This window comes from Phaethon aethereus (assembly GCF_964289735.1).
Source record: "Phaethon aethereus genome assembly, contig: HAP1_SCAFFOLD_433, whole genome shotgun sequence".
Classification (NCBI taxonomy): Eukaryota; Metazoa; Chordata; class Aves; order Phaethontiformes; family Phaethontidae; genus Phaethon; species Phaethon aethereus.
In genome coordinates, this window is record NW_028114077.1 from 21,086 (window position 1) to 36,803 (window position 15,718).

General features: G+C 56.4%; 3 protein-coding genes across 3 annotated transcripts; 2 read left to right on the plus strand and 1 right to left on the minus strand.

Moving 5' to 3' along the window:
• Positions 1-3,120: 3,120 nt before the first annotated feature.
• LOC309416302 (feather keratin 1-like) lies at positions 3,121-3,621 on the plus strand. Its single transcript, XM_082015870.1, has one exon. The coding sequence runs from the start codon at positions 3,199-3,201 to the stop codon at positions 3,511-3,513; it is 315 nt and encodes a 104-aa protein (XP_081871996.1). The 5' UTR covers positions 3,121-3,198; the 3' UTR covers positions 3,514-3,621.
• A 3,641-nt stretch (positions 3,622-7,262) lies between these two features.
• Positions 7,263-8,225, minus strand: LOC309416294 (feather keratin 1-like). Its single transcript, XM_082015863.1, has one exon. It carries the CDS (start codon positions 7,683-7,685, stop codon positions 7,371-7,373), a length of 315 nt encoding a protein of 104 aa, XP_081871989.1. The 5' UTR covers positions 7,686-8,225; the 3' UTR covers positions 7,263-7,370.
• A 4,054-nt stretch (positions 8,226-12,279) lies between these two features.
• LOC309416293 (feather keratin 1-like) lies at positions 12,280-12,960 on the plus strand. The gene has a single exon (XM_082015862.1). It carries the CDS (start codon positions 12,481-12,483, stop codon positions 12,856-12,858), a length of 378 nt encoding a protein of 125 aa, XP_081871988.1. The 5' UTR covers positions 12,280-12,480; the 3' UTR covers positions 12,859-12,960.
• The last annotated feature ends 2,758 nt before the right edge of the window (positions 12,961-15,718 follow it).

A 15,718-nucleotide genomic window follows, 5' to 3' on the forward strand; every position in this document is an offset into this window, starting at 1 on the left:
GCGGCTTCTGGCGTGTGGGAAAGGAGGTGCGCTTATGCCCCAGTGCCCGGGAGAAGACGTATCACATGGGACCCAGGGATGAGTTCCCGCCAGAGCAGGGAGATGTTTTCTGCGACCCTTTCTTTCCCTCTTTCCCTGAGAATTCAGGAGAGCTCCTCACCGCAGACGGGGCTCTTTGGCCAGGAAGATGAGGCCTGTGCGTCCATTCCCTTCCACCCTCAAAGTATCTGCTTGTTCTCCTGCGTATTGCCTGGACCTTTCTTGCTCTTGGACCACGAGATGCCTGAGGCGCTGCCAGCTTTTCTGAGCTCCTTGGCCCTTCTCAGCTGCTTCCATGGCATCCTACCTACCAGCTGCCTGAACAGGCGGAAGTCAGCGTGCCTGAAGTCCAGCGACTGTACTCTGCTACTCGCTTTCCTCCCTGCCGTCAGGGCTTCAACACAAAGTTTCTCAGGTGTGATAGCCACGGCTTCCCTTGACTCCAATGTTCCCAACACAGTTCTTCCCTCTCAGGGCCAGCTGTGCAGCACCCGTTTTTACCCATGACAGATTCGCAGGATCCTTGAGGTTGGAAGGGACCTCTGGAGACCGTCTAGCCCAACGCCCCTGCTCAAAGCACGGTCAGCCTTTGGAGGATGCTCAGGGACAAGACCCGTCAAGCTCCAAAAACCTGCAAGGATCGAGAATCCACAACCTCTCTGGGCAAACACAGCCGGCGCTTCACCACTCTCACACTAACAAAGCCTTTTCTTATGTTTCCCTGGAATTTCCCGTATTTCAGTATGTGCCTGTTACCCCTTGTCCCTTCCCTGGATAGGACTCAGGACACTCTCGCTCTATGTTCTTCACTCCCTCCGATCCACTCTTTTACCCAAAGCTACGAAGCGTGCCCTGGGGCCTTCTCTCCTGCAGGGTGAACAACCCCACCTGTCGCAGCCCCTCCTGCCGCAGGGGCTCCAGGCATTGCACGGGCTCCGTGGCCTTGCTGGACTCGCACCAGTATGGCCGTGCATCTCTCATACTGAGGAGCCACGAACTGGACAGCAGTTGTGGTCTCAGCAGCGTGCAGCCAGGAAGAGGGATCACCCTCTGCCATCTGATAGCAAACCCCTTCCTAACGCAGCCCAGGATGCTGTCGGATGCCATTTCCCCAAAGGTGCGGGCTGCCTCACGATGTCCTTCAGCACCCACGGCCTCTGCTGCAAAGCTCTTTGGAAGCCCATCGGCCCCAGCCTGTAGTGGTGCGGAGGTTCTTCCTCGCCCGCTGCAGGACTCTGCATAGAGGGGTTAAACACTATTGGCCCCAGTAGAGACCCCTGCAATGCACCAGGGGTGAGTGCCTGCCAGCTGCACTTCGTGCCACGCATCACAATCCTCGGAGACCAGCAGCCATGCCAGATTTCAGTCCCCGGCACTGCCCTCTTTGCCAGCCTCTATCTTCTCTGTTGGTCTGCAAGGATGGGGAAGCAGACGGCATCAAGAGCCTTCGTTAGATGAGATGAACAACATTTGCTGCACTTCCCTCACCCACCGCAGCCAGGCACGACATCAAAGGCGGCCATGAGGTTGGTCGGGCCTGCTTTCCCCTCCATAAATCCATGCGGACCACTCACAATCACCTTCTTGTCCTTTCGTCTTGGCAAAGGATGATTTGCTCCACCACCTTTGCAGGGATCGAGGTGAGGCTGACCGGCCTGTCATTCCCCAGCTCCTCTTTCATGCCCTTTATGAAGACAGGAGGCCCGCTGGCTTTCTCCCAGTCCTCAGAGGCATTCTGTGACTGCCAAAGGACTTTCAAAGGGCGCTGAGAGCGGCCTTGCAGGGACACCAGCCAACGCCCTTGCGGGCATGGCATCAGGTTGCCTGCACTCATGTCAGTCCAATCGGTTTGAATGTTTTCCAGACCTGATCCTCCTCTCCCGAGGATAGGTCTTTCCTGCTCCAGACTTCTCCAAGGAATGGCAGGAGCCCGATCTCTCTACAGGAAATCCTGGCAGTAAAGACCAACGTCAAGAACCTTTGGAGTACCTCCATCTTTCCCGTCAGCCCTGCCCTCCACAAAGCTGCTTCGTGCAGTGCTGCGGCTCTCTTTGACCAAGCCTCGCCACTGACCTACCCGGAAGAAGACTTTCCTGGCTGGTGCCCTGCACGTGCTTTGGCTGATTTAACGCCAGGTGAGCTTTGCCTTTTCGCACCCCAACCCTGCATACCCTGACAAGCCTGGCAAACCTTCTCCCCCTTAGCTAAGGGCATCAAGAGGAAAACAGCTGAAACCGCTTGAAACGGAGATGCAACGGCCAGTGACCATTGGAGCGAGCTGAGAGACAGGGAGGAGAGAGAAGCATGTGGCACGTCCTCAGAAAGAGAAGCCTTTGGGTGCTCTGCCGATGCGTGCGGTGCGGGGCAGAGCTGGGCCTCTTCCTGCAAAGGCAGCTGCAAACAATCGCACTTCACTGCCCCAAGCCAACATCCCCTGCCTGCACGGGACCCCTCCTGCACGTGGGGGCATATCCTCCACCTGCACGGACTAGATCTTAATCGGGACATCCTCGGGCCTCTCATCCCAGCACATGAAAGGAGCCTGCATGGCAGGCCAAGCATGTCAGAAATGAGGAAATGAAATGGCAGCGCTGACGGAAACCAAAACACGACCCGTGCCATTAGGTAGGGTATTTTGCTTTGGAGGTGAGTCTGTTGGAAAATTGCTGCCAGCGTGCAGTGACTGTGGGCCTGGGGCGGTGCAGCAGGAGTATAAAAGCGGGGCCTTCTCCTCACTCTCTCATCCACTCCTCTCGCCTCCATCTCCTTGGGAACAAGGTGAGCCTGAAGGCATTTTTCCTCCTGCTCCTTTTGGACTTCCCAGACCATACCTGCCCCTTTGTCCATGCTCCTGGAACTGCTTGTTGTGAGAGCGGGAAGGGAGTAGAAGGTGTGGCATGGGGAGAGGCTGGGTCTTAGCTGATATGAGTCCTGAGCTATGGGCTAGGTAAAGGTCTGCCCTGGGCTTGGTAACTCTTGGAGGGGATCATCTGGGCTAAAGGAAAGAGAAGCCCGTGGGCCTCCCTCCACAGCCTCTATCTCTCTTCTCCAGCTTCTGCCTTTCTCCCTCATGGTGGGCCTACAGGCTTCTCCTCGTACACCCCTCATGCTCTGCTTTCCCCTGCTCTCTTCCCGCAGGTGCACCTCCAGCCCCGAGACATGTCCTGCTACAGCCCGTGCCTGCCCTGCCAGCCCTGCCAGCCCTGCGGCCCGACCCCGCTGGCCAACAGCTGCAATGAGCCCTGTGTCAGGCAGTGCCAGGACTCCACCGTCGTCATCCAGCCCTCCCCCGTGGTGGTGACCCTGCCCGGCCCCATCCTCAGCTCCTTCCCGCAGAGCACCGCCGTGGGATCCTCCACCTCCGCTGCCGTTGGCAGCATCCTCAGCTCTGAGGGAGTGCCCATCTCCTCCGGGGGCTTTGGCCTCTCCGGCTTCGGCAGCCGCTACTGCGGCAGGAGGTGCCTCCCCTGCTAAAGCTGCTGGCCGTGGCGCTGGGGAAGGCCGCCAGGGACCCACAGCATGGTACCGGACTGGGGACGCATCATCGGCTTGCTGCGTCCAGAGGAGCTGAGCAACGCCAACACCCCTTGCAAAAGGACGGGGCCAGCCTGGGCTCTCCAAAAGAACGGCCCATGCCTGCCTTTCCCATTTCCAGCTCTCTCCTTTCCCTCCCGTGCCCTTGTTCTCTTGTGCTCCCCTGGGTGGGGAGCCCCACAAAGCCAGCCTAGGGAGGACCTGCCAGCCCTGCTCCCTCTGTAGGGCAGGCACATGGACACCTGGCGGAATATCAGCCACAGCCATGGGGTGCAGATTCCTGTCTGCCCCTGCTGCCCCCTGCGCTGGGACCGCCACTCAGGCTGACCTCATTTCCCTCTTTTGACTCATTAAAGTTCTGTTGCATCCCAGACCCTGCCTCTGTGTCGTCTTTTCCCTTGCAGATGCTGTCCCAAGATGCTGAAGCAGAGGCTTGTTGCTCAGCGGTGGTTCTGGGAGGGGGTTTTTGGGGATGGTTTTGCACTGATTGTCAACAGGGGCTTACATTGAGTATGCTTAGTGTTGCATCGGGTGATCTTCTCGTTTCTAGATTTGTCTGCCTCTTCGGGTCTGGATGGAATTACCCTACATTGTTCAGTGGCTACCGTCCGCTTTGTTGTGCACACCTCTTCATGCTCCTCAGTACGCTCAACACTGTGATGCAAGTAATCGCGAAGGAATGTTGTATTGCCAAGACAGAGGCACTAGCTTTCCAGGAGAGGCCAGGAGAACCCATCGTAACTAAGTATTGTCCAAGGGTCGCTCTTGTTGGGGAACTTTTGGTCTGAAGAGAAGGAGAAGCCCGTGGAACACAGTGCGGTGGTCTGCCTTCTCATAGAGCCGTATTATGATAGAGTCATAGAATGGTTTTGGTTGGAAGAGACCCTTAAAGATCATCCAGTCCAGTCTGCCTGCAATGGGCAGGGATCTCCGTTGCTACATCACGTTACTCAAAGTTCTGTCAAACCTGACCTGGAACACTTGCAACGATGGGACGTCCCATCAGTCTCTGGGCAACCTCTTCCAGTGATACGCTACCCTTGTTGTAAAAAATGCCTTCCTAATATCTAGTTTAAATCTACCCTGTTTCGGTTTAAAACTGTTGCTCCTTGTCCTATCACTACAGGTCTTGATAAAAATCTCTCTCCGGCTTCCGACTTATAAGTCCCCTTTAGATATTGAAAGGCTGCAGTAAGGTCTCCCCCGACAGAGCCTTCCCTTCTCCAGGCTGAACAACGCCAGCTTCTTCAGCCTTTCTACCTAGGAGGGCTGATGCAGCCCTCTGCTTGTTTCTGTAGCTCTTCTCTGGAGCTGCTCTAAGAGGTCCATGTCTTTTTTGTACTGGGGACCTCAGACTGGATGCAGTGCTCCAGGTGGGGTCTAACAAGAGCGGACCAGAAGCAAAGAATCACCTCCCTCGACCTGCTGGCCATGCTTCCTTTTGATGCAGCCCAGGCACGACTGGCTTTCTGGGCTGCAAGTGCACGCTGCTGGCTCATGTCCAATCTTTCAACCTCCAGTATCCCCAAGTCCTTCTCTGCAGGGCTGCTCTCAACCGTTTATCCTGCAGTCTGCATTTATTTTGCCCCAGCCCAGGTGCAGGCCCTTGCACGTGACCTTGTTTAACTGCCTTCTTATGAGAGTTTCACATGGGTCCATTCTTCAAGCCTGTCAAGATCCCTCCGGACAGCATCCCTTCCATCAAGCGTATCAGTTACGCCCCTCAGCGTGGCGTCACGCACAAACTTGCTGGGGATGCACTCAATCCCACGATGTATGTCACTGAGGAGGATATGCAACAGTATTGGTGCCAGTACGGACCCCTGAGGGACACCAGTCATCACTGGTATCCCCCACTTGGACCTTGAGCCGTTGACTCTAACGCCTTGGGTGCAGCCAGAGTGCCCATGGGGCACTGTCAGTTGCAGGCGAGGAAGGCATCCATGACCCCACCAGAGCCCCTGGCCATCAGGCCCGGCTTTGCTGAGCCTCTGCCCAGCTGTGCCCTCTTAGCCTTGGTGCACGTGCTGCGGAAGGGGTGCATGGCAACTGCTGAACTCAGTTAAGGATCGTGGACTGATCGTGAAGAGACCAAAGGGTTGTTCCATGCCATTTAGCATCCTGATCAGCAATAAAACTGTGGTCAGTCTTTCCAAAGTAACCCTTCGTCGGAGGCCCGCTGGGCATTGGTCTGCTGGTGCTAAATAGTGCGTGATTGCCTTTGCATCACTTGTTTTTTTCTCTTTTGCCCTTTCCCCTCTTCGGCAGCCCTGATGTTGACCCATGGGTATTTCACACTCTTGCTCTTCCAGTTCTGCCCCCATCCCAGCGGGAAAGCACGGCGAGGGAGAAGGGCCAGTGGGTGCTTAGTTCTGGCTGGGGTCAATACACCACACAGGCTCATGGGCAGTGCATGTCCTCCTTGACCTGCTCCTTCCCTGTCTGTGCCTAGGGTTTCGTGGGAATGTTTCTGGAGGGCGGAAGGGCAGGGAGAGACTCGGGGAAGGAAGAGAGGCAGCGTCTGCAGACTGAGTGTCTCAGGGCTGTCCAAGAGCTCTCCAAAGCAGTGCGTAGACCAGCAGCAAAGGCTGCGGAGAGACTTGCAGCCGACAGAGGGGAGCTAGTGAAGCGCTGCAGGACAGAGATGGGCACAATGATACGTGGCCACTCAGAGTCCTGATCGGAAGCTGGCTTGGTAGGAACCAGCCCTGTGTCCCCACACATCCTTCAACCGCTGAGAAGTTGCAGCCCAAAAGCAGGGCCAGGAAACGGTGCTTGCGGTAACCGCATCAAAACAGGTGCAACTCCCAGCACTGTTCCTGGACAGCAAGGACTGTCATCAACAACCTGGACTGTATGAGCGAGAGCGTACCCAGGAGATCAATGGGAGGGACGATCCCAGTCTGCTCAGTGCTTGCCTGACGGCATCTGGCATGCTGTGTCAAGTTTTGGGCTGTAATGCAAGAAAGACCTTGATCAAGCGGTGTGAGTCCAGCCGTGGGTGGGCAGGGTGCTGAGAAGGCTGGAGCACTTGGTTGGGGAGGAGGGGTTGTGGACGCAGGGCGTGTTGAGCATGGAGAAGAGAATGCTTTGGCGGGAGACCTCGAATCACCTCTGGAGGAGCTATCTGTGGTCATTGACCAGCATCGGGTCATTCTATCCAGGCCCAGAAGAGGCAGAGAGGTGTAGAAAGCAGAGGGTCACCCAATGCATGACTAAGAATAGGCAAAGCAAGCCCGTGTTAACAGTCCCTGCAAAGCCATCTCCAACAACCCCCTCCCAGAACCACTGCTGAGCAACACCCCTCTTCCCCTGCGTATCGTGGGAGAGCGTCTGCAGGGGAAGGGATGAGACAAAGGCACGGGCTGGGGTGCATCAGAACTTTAATGAGTCAAAAGAGGGAAAAGAGGTCAGCCCGAGTGGCGGTCCCAGTGCAGGGAGCAGCAGGGGCAGACAGGAATCTGCACGCCATGGCTGGGGCTGATATTCCGCCAGGTGTCCATGTGCCTGCCCCACAGACGGAGCAGGGCCGGCAAGTCCTCCCTAGGCTGGCTTTGTGGGGCTCCCCACCCAGGGGAGCACAAGAGAACAAGGGCACGGGAGGGAAAGGAGAGAGCTGGAAATGGGAAAGGCAGGCATGGGCCGTGCTTTTGGAGAGCCCAGGCTGGCCTCGTCCTTTTGCAAGGGGTGTTGGCGTTGCTCAGCTCCTCTGGACGCAGCAAGCCGATGATGCGTCCCCAGTCCGGTACCATGCTGTGGGTCCCTGGCGGCCTTCCCCAGCGCCACGGCCAGCAGCTTTAGCAGGGGAGGCACCTCCTGCCGCAGTAGCGGCTGCCGAAGCCGGAGAGGCCAAAGCCCCCGGAGGAGATGGGCACTCCCTCAGAGCTGAGGATGCTGCCAACGGCAGCGGAGGTGGAGGATCCCACGGCGGTGCTCTGCGGGAAGGAGCTGAGGATGGGGCCGGGCAGGGTCACCACCACGGGGGAGGGCTGGATGACGACGGTGGAGTCCTGGCACTGCCTGACACAGGGCTCATTGCAGCTGTTGGCCAGCGGGGTCGGGCCGCAGGGCTGGCAGGGCTGGCAGGGCAGGCACGGGCTGTAGCAGGACATGTCTCGGGGCTGGAGGTGCACCTGCGGGAAGAGAGCAGGGGAAAGCAGAGCATGAGGGGTGTACGAGGAGAAGCCTGTAGGCCCACCATGAGGGAGAAAGGCAGAAGCTGGAGAAGAGAGATGGAGGCTGTGGAGGGAGGCCCACGGGCTTCTCTTTCCTTTAGCCCAGATGATCCCCTCCAAGAGTTACCAAGCCCAGGGCAGACCTTTACCTAGCCCATAGCTCAGGACTCATATCAGCTAAGACCCAGCCTCTCCCCATGCCACACCTTCTACTCCCTTCCCGCTCTCACAACAAGCAGTTCCAGGAGCATGGACAAAGGGGCAGGTATGGTCTGGGAAGTCCAAAAGGAGCAGGAGGAAAAATGCCTTCAGGCTCACCTTGTTCCCAAGGAGATGGAGGCGAGAGGAGTGGATGAGAGAGTGAGGAGAAGGCCCCGCTTTTATACTCCTGCTGCACCGCCCCAGGCCCACAGTCACTGCACGCTGGCAGCAATTTTCCAACAGACTCACCTCCAAAGCAAAATACCCTACCTAATGGCACGGGTCTTGTTTTGGTTTCCGTCAGCGCTGCCATTTCATTTCCTCATTTCTGACATGCTTGGCCTGCCATGCAGGCTCCTTTCATGTGCTGGGATGAGAGGCCCGAGGATGTCCCGATTAAGATCTAGTCCATGCAGGTGGAGGATATGCCCCCACGTGCAGGAGGGGTCCCGTGCAGGCAGGGGATGTTGGCTTGGGGCAGTGAAGTGCGATTGTTTGCAGCTGCCTTTGCAGGAAGAGGCCCAGCTCTGCCCCGCACCGCACGCATCGGCAGAGCACCCAAAGGCTTCTCTTTCTGAGGACGTGCCACATGCTTCTCTCTCCTCCCTGTCTCTCAGCTCGCTCCAATGGTCACTGGCCGTTGCATCTCCGTTTCAAGCGGTTTCAGCTGTTTTCCTCTTGATGCCCTTAGCTAAGGGGGAGAAGGTTTGCCAGGCTTGTCAGGGTATGCAGGGTTGGGGTGCGAAAAGGCAAAGCTCACCTGGCGTTAAATCAGCCAAAGCACGTGCAGGGCACCAGCCAGGAAAGTCTTCTTCCGGGTAGGTCAGTGGCGAGGCTTGGTCAAAGAGAGCCGCAGCACTGCACGAAGCAGCTTTGTGGAGGGCAGGGCTGACGGGAAAGATGGAGGTACTCCAAAGGTTCTTGACGTTGGTCTTTACTGCCAGGATTTCCTGTAGAGAGATCGGGCTCCTGCCATTCCTTGGAGAAGTCTGGAGCAGGAAAGACCTATCCTCGGGAGAGGAGGATCAGGTCTGGAAAACATTCAAACCGATTGGACTGACATGAGTGCAGGTAACCTGACGCCATGCATGCAAGGGCGTTGGCTGGTGTCCCTGCAAGGCCGCTCTCAGCGCCCTTTGAAAGTCCTTTGGCAGTCACAGAATGCCTCTGAGGACTGGGAGAAAGCCAGCGGGCCTCCTGTCTTCATAAAGGGCATGAAAGAGGAGCTGGGGAACGACAGGCCGGTCAGCCTCACCTCGATCCCTGCAAAGGTGGTGGAGCAAATCATCCTTTGCCAAGACGAAAGGACAAGAAGGTGATTGTGAGTGGTCCGCATGGATTTATGGAGGGGAAAGCAGGCCCGACCAACCTCATGGCCGCCTTTGATGTCGTGCCTGGCTGCGGTGGGTGAGGGAAGTGCAGCAAATGTTGTTCATCTCATCTAACGAAGGCTCTTGATGCCGTCTGCTTCCCCATCCTTGCAGACCAACAGAGAAGATAGAGGCTGGCAAAGAGGGCAGTGCCGGGGACTGAAATCTGGCATGGCTGCTGGTCTCCGAGGATTGTGATGCGTGGCACGAAGTGCAGCTGGCAGGCACTCACCCCTGGTGCATTGCAGGGGTCTCTACTGGGGCCAATAGTGTTTAACCCCTCTATGCAGAGTCCTGCAGCGGGCGAGGAAGAACCTCCGCACCACTACAGGCTGGGGCCGATGGGCTGCCAAAGAGCTTTGCAGCAGAGGCCGTGGGTGCTGAAGGACATCGTGAGGCAGCCCGCACCTTTGGGGAAATGGCATCCGACAGCATCCTGGGCTGCGTTAGGAAGGGGTTTGCTATCAGATGGCAGAGGGTGATCCCTCTTCCTGGCTGCATGCTGCTGAGACCACAACTGCTGTCCAGTTCGTGGCTCCTCAGTATGAGAGATGCACGGCCATACTGGTGCGAGTCCAGCAAGGCCACGGAGCCCGTGCAATGCCTGGAGCCCCTGCGGCAGGAAGGGCTGCGACAGGTGGGGTTGTTCACCCTGCAGGAGAGAAGGCCCCAGGGCACGCTTCGTAGCTTTGGGTAAAAGAGTGGATCGGAGGGAGTGAAGAACATAGAGCGAGAGTGTCCTGAGTCCTATCCAGGGAAGGGACAAGGGGTAACAGGCACATACTGAAATACGGGAAATTCCAGGGAAACATAAGAAAAGGCTTTGTTAGTGTGAGAGTGGTGAAGCGCCGGCTGTGTTTGCCCAGAGAGGTTGTGGATTCTCGATCCTTGCAGGTTTTTGGAGCTTGACGGGTCTTGTCCCTGAGCATCCTCCAAAGGCTGACCGTGCTTTGAGCAGGGGCGTTGGGCTAGACGGTCTCCAGAGGTCCCTTCCAACCTCAAGGATCCTGCGAATCTGTCATGGGTAAAAACGGGTGCTGCACAGCTGGCCCTGAGAGGGAAGAACTGTGTTGGGAACATTGGAGTCAAGGGAAGCCGTGGCTATCACACCTGAGAAACTTTGTGTTGAAGCCCTGACGGCAGGGAGGAAAGCGAGTAGCAGAGTACAGTCGCTGGACTTCAGGCACGCTGACTTCCGCCTGTTCAGGCAGCTGGTAGGTAGGATGCCATGGAAGCAGCTGAGAAGGGCCAAGGAGCTCAGAAAAGCTGGCAGCGCCTCAGGCATCTCGTGGTCCAAAAGCAAGAAAGGTCCAGGCAATACGCAGGAGAACAAGCAGATACTTTGAGGGTGGAAGGGAATGGACGCACAGGCCTCATCTTCCTGGCCAAAGAGCCCCGTCTGTGGTGAGGAGCTCTCCTGAATTCTCAGGGAAAGAGGGAAAGAAAGGGTCGCAGAAAACATCTCCCTGCTCTGGCGGGAACTCATCCCTGGGTCCCATGTGATACGTCTTCTCCCGGGCACTGGGGCATAAGCGCACCTCCTTTCCCACACGCCAGAAGCCGCTGCAGCTTGGAGTACAGCCCAGCACCATTGGGGAGGCAAGGAAACTTCCCCCAGCTCCGCGAGGAGGGAAGGCTGGCAGGACCCTGCATTGCCACGTGCCGGAGGATGCTCAGGGAGGGGATGTGCTCAGCAGGGCCCTGGGTACAAAACCAGCTCTCAGACTACATGGAGGAGGTGATGCACTTCCCTGCCCTGCAGACAGGGAGGCAGCTGGGACGCGTCCCAGGAGGGCAAGGGAATGCCCTCAGTAGCAAGCTTCCTGGGATAGACTCTCCCTACCCACGGCGAGTCACACTCTAATTTTGGATTGGCCGTGTGTCAGCCTTTTGGCGTGAGGCCAAGCTGGGAGTGCGTGCTGTGTGCAGGCCTGTGTCCCACGAAGGGTGAATTGCCCTGCGGCCAGGGCAGCTCCAGCCCTGCCCCGGAAAACCGTCTCTGAGCACTGGGCTGTACCCCAGTACACAGCTCCAGGCAGCCCCAACAGCCGTTGCCCTAGGCATGACCTTCTTGCCGGCACTCCCACATCTCAGGGGGCTCTCAGGACAGTCAGCATGTTCTGGAAATGTGTCACCTGCTGCTCGCGGTCCAAAGCGTGCGACCAAAGTGCATGGTGGTGTGATGAGAATGGGAGGAACACGGTGCTGCCGCGAGCCTCAACACACCCCTCTGGTAGTGAGGAGGGACCCGACTCCACAGGGCTTGTTGAGGAATCACAGGGTTCGGGAGGGCAACATTCTCCTGCCACAAGGCTGCTGATTCCACTGGCTGGGGACCCCCGGAGACTGCTATGAGAGGGGGCGGCTTTACCAAAGAGACACAAGCAGGAGAGGACTGCAGTGTTAGGAGGTTATGTGCACCTTCCTGCAAAGGGAGGGGAAAACAACCCCATCAGATTTCCCCAGACCCATGCCCCGCAGCTGCACAGAGCCCTCCAGCACTTGGAGCACATCTTCTGCCTGTACTGATGTGTTCCTACCTGGGAAATGCTTGGGCCTTTCATCTCGATACTTGAAAGGAGGCTCTGAGGCCTAATGGTCATGTCAGAAACGAGGAAATGAAATGGCAGTGCTGACGGAAACCAAAACACGACCCGTGCCATTAGGTCAGATATTTTGCTTTGGAGGTGAGTCTGTTGGAAAATTGCTGCCGGCGTGCAGTGACTGTGGGCCTGGGGCGGTGCAGCAGCAGTATAAAAGCGGGCCCTTCTCCTCACTCTCTCATCCACTCCTCTCGCCTCCATCTCCTTGGGAACAAGGTGAGCCTGAAGCCCTTTCTCCTCTCCCTCCTTGTGCTTCGCCTCGTCCTCCTCCAGGATTTCTCAGCACAAACTTGCCTTTTTGTCCTGTGCGGGCTCAAGGGCTGCTTGTAATGTCAGAAGGAAGGGGTAGATGGCGTGGCTTGGAGAGAAGTTGGGCCTTGGCTGAGGTGTCTCCTGAGCTATGGGCTAGGCAGGGATCTCCCTGGCTGTGGTTGCTATTGATAGGGTTCTTCTGGGCTGAAGGGAAAGAGAAGCCCGTGGGCCGCCCTAAATATCCTCCATCTCGCTTCTCTAGCTCGTGGCTTTTCTCCCTTGTGTTGGGGTGACAGACCGCTCCTTATGCACTCCTCATGCTCTGCTTTCCCCTGCCCTCTCTCCCAGGTGCACCTCCAGCCCCGAGACATGTCCTGCTACAGCCCGTGCCTGCCCTGCCAGCCCTGCCAGCCCTGCGGCCCGACCCCGCTGGCCAACAGCTGCAACGAGCCCTGTGTCAGGCAGTGCCAGGACTCCACCGTCGTCATCCAGCCCTCCCCCGTGGTGGTGACCCTGCCCGGCCCCATCCTCAGCTCCTTCCCGCAGAGCACCGCCGTGGGATCCTCCACCTCCGCTGCCGTTGGCAGCATCCTCAGCTCTGAGGGAGTGCCCATCTCCTCCGGGGGCTTTGGCCTCTCCGGCTTCGGCAGCCGCTACTGCGGCAGGAGGTGCCTCCCCTGCTAAAGCTGCTGGCCGTGGCGCTGGGGAAGGCCGCCAGGGACCCACAGCATGGTACCGGACTGGGGACGCATCATCGGCTTGCTGCGTCCAGAGGAGCTGAGCAACGCCAACACCCCTTGCAAAAGGACGGGGCCAGCCTGGGCTCTCCAAAAGAACGGCCCATGCCTGCCTTTCCCATTTCCAGCTCTCTCCTTTCCCTCCCGTGCCCTTGTTCTCTTGTGCTCCCCTGGGTGGGGAGCCCCACAAAGCCAGCCTAGGGAGGACCTGCCGGCCCTGCTCCCTCTGTAGGGCAGGCACATGGACACCTGGTGGAATATCAGCCACAGCCATGGCGTGCAGATTCCTGTCTGCCCCTGCTGCTCCCTGCACTGGGACCGCCACTCGGGCTGACCTCATTTCCCTCTTTTGACTCATTAAAGTTCTGTTGCATCCCAGACCCTGCCTCTGTGTCATCTTTTCCCTTGCAGATGCTGTCCCAAGATGCTCAAGCAGAGGCTTGTTGCTCAGCGGTGGTTCTGGGAGGGGGTTTTTGGGGATGGTTTTGCACTGGTTGTCAACAGGGGCTTACATTGAGTATGCTTAGTGTTGCATCGGGTGATCTTCTCGTTTCTAGATTTGTCTGCCTCTTCGGGTCTGGATGGAATTACCCTACATTGTTCAGTGGCTACCGTCCGCTTTGTTGTGCACACCTCTTCATGCTCCTCAGTACGCTCAACACTGTGATGCAAGTAATCGCGAAGGAATGTGGTATCGACAAGACAGGGGCACTAGCTTTCCAGGAGAGGCCAGGAGAACCCATCGTAACTAAGTATTGTCCAAGGGTCGCTCTTGGTTGGGAACTTGGTCTGAAGAGAAGGAGAAGCCCGTGGAACACAGTGCGGTGGTCTGCCTTCTCATAGAGCCATATTATGATAGAGTCATAGAATGGTTTTGGTTGGAAGAGACCTTTAAAGATCATCCAGTCCAGTCTGCCTGCAATGGGCAGGGATCTCCGTTGCTAAATCACGTTACTCAAAGTTCTGTCAAACCTGACATGGAACACTTCCAACGATGGGATGCGACGAGCGAGGGAAGGCAAGCAGTCGACTCAATATGAGTGATAAGGCAAGCTTCAACTTTATTGCAAAACCTTACACATATTTATACACTAAGTTCTACCTTATGCATACTTGTCTTACAATCATTGGCTTAGCTCTAAAGATTGCATTATCATACTCCTCCTACTTGTGTTTCCTGCTACGTGGTCCGGGTTCCATCCTGTTTTTCTTATACAGTGCTTCTTCTTAGCTGTTTACCACAGCTCCTTCTCCTCAAGGCCGAGCCCTGCCGATGTCCAGCTGTTTACCAGCTTCCCAGTGCCACAGCTCCCTCCTCTCAAGGCCGAGCCGTGCAGATATCTAGCTGTTTACCAGCTTCTCAATGCTGCAGCTCCTTCTCCTTAAGGTCGAGCCGTGCAGAGTGATCCCTACATCATCCTTCCTGTCTGTATTGTGGGAAAAAGTCCTCTGGAGAGACCAAAAATTTTTTGAAACAGGACTGTGGACTTGAAGGAGCCTTTACCAGTTTCTTTCAGCCCTTTGAACCATGAAGTGAGATGAGGTCAAAATAGCTCTGTGTAGCCTCCAGTGAGTGTGGTCCTGACCTGGGATATGAAGAGAGAAAATTTCCACCATGGAGGCTTTCTCACCACTTTGTCCATCCTTTGAAAAGTGGCCTCTTTCAGAAAGAGTTTCATTGACTGGGTATGTCTGGCTGTGGAGGTGAAATAGCATAACCAGGGGAGAGCTGGCCCCAGAGCTCAGCCTTGCACAGGAACAACCCCTCTCTTTCCCAAACCAGGTTTTTGTCCAGCCAAGGAAGCTCCCTGTGTCAGGGTGTCATGGACAGCACAGAGGCACAAACTGGCAACAGAGACCTCAAATTCCTCCAGCCACTTGAGTTTGTGTTTACCTGTTGGTGTTCAGCCATGTGGTGAGTTGTCTGCTCTGCTTGGGACAATACAATACATGTGTTATACCATAGCAGATGCAGGGTTTGGCATCCCCTCTACTGGTAACAGAGCATGGCACCAAAGTGGCATATCTGGTAAGAGCAGATGGTCTGGAAGGTGCGTCTTTCCTTCACCATGACTAGTCCCTTCTGCTGACTGACAGTGGTTTTTCCCATAGAATCTGGAAAAAGTGGGGTCAGTGACTGCAGAGGGAAAGGCTCCACAATCCAGCTGATCCTGGAGAAGGCCACGTGTTCCTGACTCTGCAGCAAGAACTGGCAGGCTGGAGACAGAAAGATGGATGGTGATTTGTGTCAGAAGCTCAGAGCTCTCGGCTCAATGTGGATCCTACAGTACAATAATGTCCATCACCTCTTGTAGGATGGCCTGGTAGGGGAGCTGTGCTGTGCCCCTGCTCCAGATCCCAGGTCTGCTGCTGCCCAGAGCCCTAGGGAACAGCCTGTAGTGCCTGGCCCTTGAGTACTGGGACTAGGATGCCTCCATCAGAGTGAGAGAATCGGGAGCTGCTGTGAAAGTTACATCCCACTTCCCATTCCCTGTGATCTTGGGCTTCTCCTGGGTCCCTGAGTACTCAGAAAGCAGAGCTGGAAGGGAGGGAATAGCAAGCCCTAGAGGTGTTGACATGTAGGAAAAAAGTGGTAGCCACAGCATGCTGCATTGCATGCATCAGCCACAAGAGAGACTGGCATATCCTAATACTGTTACCAGGAAAAGAACTTTCAATTTCCTTCTATCCCTGCAGAAGATTGATGTACCTGTGTTGTAAAAGGAAAAATTCACATCTGCAGGACAACAGAGATCTCCCAGAGTGATACACATCTATACTTGTTTAATATTGGCTGCTACCAGGTG